This window comes from Macrotis lagotis, chromosome 2, assembly GCF_037893015.1.
Source record: "Macrotis lagotis isolate mMagLag1 chromosome 2, bilby.v1.9.chrom.fasta, whole genome shotgun sequence".
NCBI classification, from domain to species: domain Eukaryota; kingdom Metazoa; phylum Chordata; class Mammalia; order Peramelemorphia; family Peramelidae; genus Macrotis; species Macrotis lagotis.
Genome location: NC_133659.1, coordinates 21920445 through 21927992, shown reverse-complemented (window position 1 = coordinate 21927992; position 7548 = coordinate 21920445). Strand labels below are relative to the sequence as shown.

The 7548-nt window shown below is 39.8% G+C and overlaps 1 protein-coding gene across 1 annotated transcript in view; it reads right to left on the bottom strand.

The window, feature by feature from the left end:
* Positions 1–6786, bottom strand: part of FYB2 (FYN binding protein 2) — a 62788-nt gene extending 56002 nt beyond the window's left edge. The window contains exons 1-2 of the mRNA XM_074221339.1: positions 2465–6786; positions 30–104 (exon numbers count right to left, since the gene is read on the bottom strand). Of these exons, the coding sequence (XP_074077440.1) occupies positions 30–104; positions 2465–6740 (4351 nt within the window). The 5' untranslated portion in view covers positions 6741–6786. The remainder of the gene's footprint in view (positions 1–29; positions 105–2464) is intronic.
* Between the last annotated feature and the right edge of the window lie 762 nt (positions 6787–7548).

The window sequence follows — 7548 nt, the reverse complement described above, 5'->3', positions numbered from 1 at the left end:
AGAGAGGGAAGAAAATTATCCATTCATACCTGTATTTGATCCAAGGAAGTCATTCTTGAAGCCAGCAGAGATGGAAGAAGTGGGTGGAAGAAGACTATTGATGCCTGATAGAAGGGATCCAAAAAGAAAAAATGAGGAAGGAGAGAGAATTGTCAGAAATCCCATCCACCTTGCTCATGTAGATGGGCTTCACCACTGTTTCTTACTTGTTCCTCTTCTCTTTCTGAGGGTTGATAATCCCATATATTCCAAAGTTTGTGCCATATCTGAAGACTTGTGAATCATCACCCTGCCTACAAGGGGTTGACCTATTAACAACATAAAGTTTCTCATAGTCATTTGACTTGTCGGGGTCCACTTTGCTGAGATGGATCATTTGTTTTTCCAGTGGATTCAAGTGATGATGGTCTAGTCATTTACCTACTGTTCTTCATCCTCAAACTCCTAACATGAACACACACACACACACACACACACACACACACACACCTCTTCACCCCACCCTCCATTCCAAATAGTTAAAGAGAAACTTGATGTTAGTTAGCCATCTCTGGTTGAGTTGGTTAAGCCAGGTAGACTTTTTAAACCAACCAGCAAAGAAAAGGAAATCTTGAACCCCTTTGGTAGAGCAAAGCAAACTCATCTAACAAAATAAAAAAAAGATGGATTCTCAGATTATAATCCCTCATACTGACATTAAAGATTTCAAAGTCGAATGGATCACTTCATGGGAGAGGAAGGGGACCTCGTTAGCTGGGTGTGTATGTGAGTGGAGGGATTGGGGGTGGTTCAAGCAAAGACTGAATGATTCTTTGTCAAATGTGTAGTAGAAACTCAGTAAATTTGTGGTCTTCTAAAACCCTCAGACATTTTTTTAGAAAAGGTGAAACACCCCTATCTCAAAATTCAATTAAAGTTCAATTTACTCTCTTTTTGTGGAATATTTATTCTGTATTTACATTGCCCTAGGACTGGGAGATAAATACAGAAAGTCCAGGGGAGTTTCATCCTCACTATGGACTGAGTCAACTTCTTAATTTGCAATACCCTCATTATAATCAGACCTCATGTTTTTATAGTATTTTAAGATCCACAAAAGACTTTCCCTTAAAAGTAGGAAGTAGGGAGGGCAATTCTTATTATCCTTATAGTTGGGGAGACTCAAGAGAGGTTAGATCTCTGGCCAAGATCTCACGAGGATTGGGAGAGGAATTTAACCCATGACCTCTGACTATAGAGTCAACCCTAAACCTAATTGGTTTCCCCCAATATTTTAGAGGACTTGGTAGGGACTTCTGGATGAACCTATTCCAAATGACATAAAAAAAGAATCTCCTTAATTGATAAACGATAATTGGTTATCAAGCCTTCACTGAAGGAAAGATCTCCAATGAAGGGTTGCCCGTTCCCTCTCGAATCCTTCCTGTTTTTGACTCTTGTTACCAAGATGAGAAATTATAAGGCATTGTGGAATGGGAGATGGGGATACACTTGGCAGTCAGAAAAATATAGCTTCAAGTCCACCTTGGCAATTCATGAGCTGTGTTATCTCAGATAATTCACTCCTCTCTCCAAGCCTCAGTCTCTGAGGCCTCCAAGGTTTCTTCCAGTTTCAACCCTCAATCCTATGATCATTACCCCCTTCATTTTTATAGAGAAGGACATTGAGACCCAGAGAAGGCAAAACCCCAGGTTTATAGATATAAAGTGGCAAAGATGATTTGGAAGTCAGATCTCCTGAATTTACATCCAACATGATTTTGTTGGTATCATGACAATGACAACTCTATGTGTCACTTTTAATTTTAACATAGCCATGAGTTTATTTATTTAAGGTGAAGGGGTTAAGAGTGACTTGCCCAAGATCACACAGTCTGAAGCTGGATTTGAACTCAAAAGTACTCCTGACTCCAGGACCAGAGCTCTATCCACTGTACCACCTAACTGCTCCAAGTCTAACATTTAAGTTTCTATTTCAGAAAACTTAGATTGGGTTGAAAATTGGAGAAGGGGTCCAGGGAAGACAGAATGTCATCTAAGAAGTTTGTTTTCTCTGCTAACTGGGAATGCAATCAGACAGGTGGAACTAAAATGTCTTCTTTGGTTTCTCAAGCAAATTTCTTCTTTATTTTTCTGTCTTATGAAAAATGACAAGTTTTTCTGATGCCTATTTCTTAAATCATAAGATCATAAAGCATTCTGTTAATAGGAGAGGCAACACTGGATTATCTAAAGAATACTAGATTTGGAGGAGGAGGAAGAGGGCCTTGTTTGAAACACAATTTCCCTAGTTACTTCCTGTGAGGCCTGGGGACAAAGAACTTTCTTTTAGCTTGTTTTTTTATTCTCTTTAAAATAGGGCTTGGGGAGAGTGAATGTAATTGATCCAGAACATCTAATACTTTGGGGGGGAAATAACAAAGAACTCCCTTTCCCCACAAAAGAAATGGTTAAAACAACATACCTTGAGGAACTGGAACTAACTCACTGGCATCTACTGATTCGTAAATAGGCAAGAATGGCAAATTTTCTCCATTGTTCCTATGGTTTTTATCTTCTTGATTTGGGAAACTGATTGAAGAAGTAATCTTAAATACTTCTTTGAGAGAGTTAGATGACCTTTCCTCAAAAGACTTTTTAATAGAAGCCACTGTTTGTCCTAGTCTTCTGTCACCAGAATACAGAGGTATCTTGGAAGTATCTTTGAATGAGGGTGATATTAACCTTGCTCTCCTGTTGCTAATTGAAGAGGGCATAGTGAAAGACATTTTGATGGAAGACACCAGTGTTCTGTCATTGGCTGAAGAAGGAATCTCAGAAAACTCCTTGACAGGGCTCAGTGTTGTCTTTGACTTTCCGTCAGTAGAGGAAGAAGGAAACTCTCTGATGGGGTTAAGTGCTGTCTCTGGAGTTTCGTCGCTAGATGAAAGAGGTGACCCCGAAGTTTCTTCGATAGTGGTAAGTAATATCTCTGGTCCTTTTTCAGTGGACAAAGGAATCTTAAAATATTCTCTTGCTGAAGATGCTTTTGACTCCAGTCTTCCATCACTGGATGACAAAGGAAGTTTTGGAATATCTTTGAAAGAGGTCAGGGTTGTCCCTGGACTCCTGTCGCTAATTGAAGAGGGCATATTAAAAAACATTTTGATGGAAGACACTGTTGGCTCCAGTTTTCTGTCATTGGTTGAAGAAAGAATCTCAGAAAACTCCTTGACAGGGCTCAGTGTTGTCTTGGACTTTCTGTCAGTAGAGGAAGAAGGAAACTCTCTGATGGGGTTAAGTGCTGTCTCTGGAGTTTTGTCACTAGATGAAAGAGGTAACCCCGAAGTTTCTTCGATAGTGGTAAGTAATATCTCTGGTCCTTTTTCAGTGGACAAAGGAATCTTAAAATATTCTCTGGCTGAAGATGCTTTTGACTCCAGTCTTCCATCACTGGATGACAAAGGAAGTTTTGGAATATCTTTGAAAGAGGTCAGGGTTGTCCCTGGACTCCTGTCGCTAATTGAAGAGGGCATATTAAAAAACATTTTGATGGAAGACACTGTTGGCTCCAGTTTTCTGTCATTGGTTGAAGAAAGAATATCAGGAAACTCCTTGATAGGGGTCAGTGTTGTCTTTGGGCTTCTGTCAGTAGATGAAGAAGGAAACTCTTTGACAGGGTTAAGTGATGTTTCTGGGCCCTTGTCACTAGAGGAAAAAGGTACTTCCAAAGACTCTTTGAAAGTGGTAAGTAATACCCCTGGTCTTTTTTCAGTGGTCAAAGGCACTGTTGACTCCGGTCTTCCATCACTGGATGACAAAGGAGTTTTTGAAGTATCTTTGAAAGAGGCCAGGGTTGTCCCTGGTCTTCTGTCAATGGATGTGGAAAGAATTTCAGTAGACTCTTGGAGAAGGGCAAGTGCTCCTGGCTTCTTGTCACTGGCTGAAGAAGGAATCTCAGAAGACCCTTGGACAAGGATCTGTGTGCCTAGGTGCCTTTCAGTGACTAAAGAAAGATACTCAGAAAACTCTTGGACAGGGGAAAGATATGCCCTTGACTTTCTGTCATTGGGTAAGGAAGAACTTTCAAAAGACTCTTTGATAGAACTTACTGTTGGCCATAATCTTCTGACATTGGATAACAATAGAATCTTAGAAGACTCACTGACTGGGACACATATTTTCCCTGTATTCCTGTCACTGGATGATGAAGGAATCTCAGAAGACTTTCTGGAAGGGGTTAATGTCATCTCTTGTCTTATTTCAGTGGATGAAGAAGGAATCTCATAAGTCTCTTTCTCAGGGGTAAGTGTTATCCCTGGGTTCTTGTCATGGACTGAAGCAGGAATCTCAAAAGACTCTTTGGAAAGGACTGGTGCTATCCCTTGTGTTCTCTCAGTGGATGAGGGAGGAATCTCAGAATATTTTTTGACAGGGATAGGTGTTGTTGTTGGACTCTTCTCCCTGGCTGAAGATGAAATCTTATAAGACTCTTTGAGAGGAGCTAGCTTTGTTTCTGGCTTTCTATCACTGGTGGAAATAGGAATCTCAGAAGATTCTTTGAGAGGTATACATATTGGTCCTGAACTCTTGTCACTGTAAGAAGTTTCTTTGACTGGTCTAATTGCTTTCTCTAGTCTCCTGTCTGTGCATGAAGAAGGAATTTCAGAAGATTCCTCGATGGGGGTAAATGTCTCTGGTCTCTTGTCACTGAATGAAGACAGTATGTCAGAAGACTCTTTGGCAGAAACATTTTTTAGCTCTAGTTTTCTGTTGCTGTATGAAGAAATGTCAGAAGTCTCTTCCATATGAACTAGTGCTTTTGTTAGACCTCCGTCACTCAATAATAAAGGAATATCTGAAGACTCCTTGATAGTAGCAAGGTCTTTTCCTGGCTTCCTCTTGGTGGATGAAGAAAGTAACTCCGAAGACTCTTTAATAGAAGTCACTGTTGACCAGGGTCTTCTGTCACTGAATGACAAAGGAAACTTAGAAGTATATTTGAAAGAGGTGAGGCTTGTCTCTGGTTCCATGTCATTAAATAAATGAGGTCTATAAGAAGCCATTGCCAATGTTGGACTTCTGTCATCAGACTCTTTGAAAGGAACTAATATTGTCTCTGGTCCTTCAGTTGATGACAAAAGAGTCTCAGACGACCCTTTGGAGGGGTTAAAGGTTACCCCTGGATATTTATCAACAGCCAAAGAAGATGCAGTAGAAGACTCATCGAAAGAAACCCCTATTGGCCCCGATTCTTCATAATTGGGTAATGAAGGAATCTCACAGGACTTTTCAAAAGTTATTGTTCCTGGAACTCCATCACAAGTTGGGGTAGACATTTCAGAACACCCTTTTAGAGAAATAAATAATGATCTTGGACTAGAGTCAACAGATGAAGTCATTTCAGATGATGTATATGTTGTTCCTGGTTTCCTGTCATTTAGTGAAGAAAGAGTCTTAGAAGACTCTTTGTAAGAGACAAATATGGACACTAAACCCATTTCACAAGAAGAATGACTCTCATAAGTTTCTGTGAAAGAGGTAAGTATTATTCCTGGGCTTCTACCATTGGATGAAGATGGAATTTCAGAATGCCCTTTTTCAGATTTAAGTAGGCTATCTGGGTTTATGTCACCAGATAAAGGAATCACAGAAGATTCTTTGAAAGAGTCCAGCATTGACTCTGGCATTCTGTCATTCAAGGATATTGGTATATCAGAAGACTCTTCACTTGGCATCAGTGTTGGTTCTGGGCATGTGATCAAGGCTGATAAAGAATTAAGTATCGTTCCTGGATTCACATCATCTGTTAGAGAGTTCTCAGGAGGGTCTTTGAAAGGGAGAAGTGTTGGCCCTGCCATTCTGTCACTTGATGAAGAAAGAATCTTAGAAGATTCTTTAAAAGAAGCCACCCTTTGTCCTGGTGTATCATGGTATGATGGATGAATCATAGAAGACTTTTTGCAATATGCTAGTGTTGGTTCTGGGCTCAAGGCACTGCATGAAGATAAAGGGATCTCAGAGAATTCTTTGAAAGAGGTCCATGTTGGCCCTGATCTTCTGTCACTAGATGATGAGGGAATCTCAGAATATTCTGTTAAAGAGTTTGACATTTTCACCTGGCTTATGTTACTGGATGAAGGAGACATATTCAAAGGTTCTTCGGAAAAGGAGAGTGTCATCATTGGCCTCTTATCACTGAGTAAATGAGGAAACACATTGGACTCTTTCGTTCTTGTTTTCAAGTTCCTGTACATTGAAGGAATCTCAGAGGATTGTTTGAAAGATGCAGTAATTGATTTTGAACTTCTCCCACTGGATGAGATAGGAATCTCAGGGCATTTTTGGAAAGAAGCCAGTGTCATCACTGGGCTTCTGTCATTGGACAAAGATTGAATTTCAGAGGAGTTTTTGAGGGAAACATATGTTGGTTTGTGTCTTCTGTCCTCAGACAAAAAAGGGAACTCGGAAGATTCTTTGAAAGGGTCCCAGGTGGCCCATAAATTTCTGTCACTGGATGAAAGTGGAAGATTGTAGCACTCTTTAGAAAAATCAACAGTTGTCCTTAAATTCATGTTTCTGTATGAAGAAAAGATCTTAGAAAACTCTTTGAACGAGCTAAGTCCTCTTTTTGGTCCTCTGTTCTTGTTCAAAGATGAACCCTCTAAAGACTTTTTGGAAGAGAACAGTATTGTCTCTGGACTTTGGTTGCTGGATGAAAAAGGTATTCCAGAGGATTCTTCAGAAGCAGCAGATGTCATGGATTTTATATCTCTGGATAATGAACTGATCTCTGAAGATTCTTTAAATGATGTCAGTGTTCTCTTTTCACTTTGGTCACCAGATGAAGAAATTTCAGATGACTCTGTGGGAGAATTCTGCATTTTCCATGGTCTCTTGAACCTGGATGAAAGAATCTCTGAAAATTCTTTGGAGGAGTTCAACATTTTCTCTGGTCTCTTGTCTCTGGACAAAAGAGGAATCTCATGAGATTCTTTGAAAGAGTCCAATGCTATGCCTGGGCCTTTTTTACTGGTTGAAGAATGGAGTTCAGAGAACTCTTTGGAAAAATCCACTGTTTTCCTCAGGCTCTTCTCCCTTGGCAAAGGATGAATATCATTGGTTTCTTTGAAAGATTCCAATTTTATGCCCAAGTTTCTGTCATTGGATGAAAAGGAAAGTTCAGGGCATTCTTCAGAAGAATCCACTGTTTTCTCCGATCTTTTGTCTGTGGACAAAGGAAGGATCTTATGATATTCTTTGAAAGAATCCAGTGTTGTGACTTGGCTTCTATCATTATGAAGTTCAGAGCACTCTTTGATAGGAGCAAGTGTTGTCTTTGTTCTATTGTCCATGGTTGGAGAAGTAATGTCTGAAGACTTTTTAAATGACAACAGTGTTATTCCTGGATTTCTATCACTTTGCGAAGAAGGAATCTCAGAGTATGCTTTGGAAAATGATGGTACTTTCCCATGTCTGCTGTCTCTAAATGAAGAAGGAATGTCATAGAACTTTCTGGAAGTAGTCATTTTTTCTCCTACTTTCTTGTCCATAGATGAAGGAATCTCT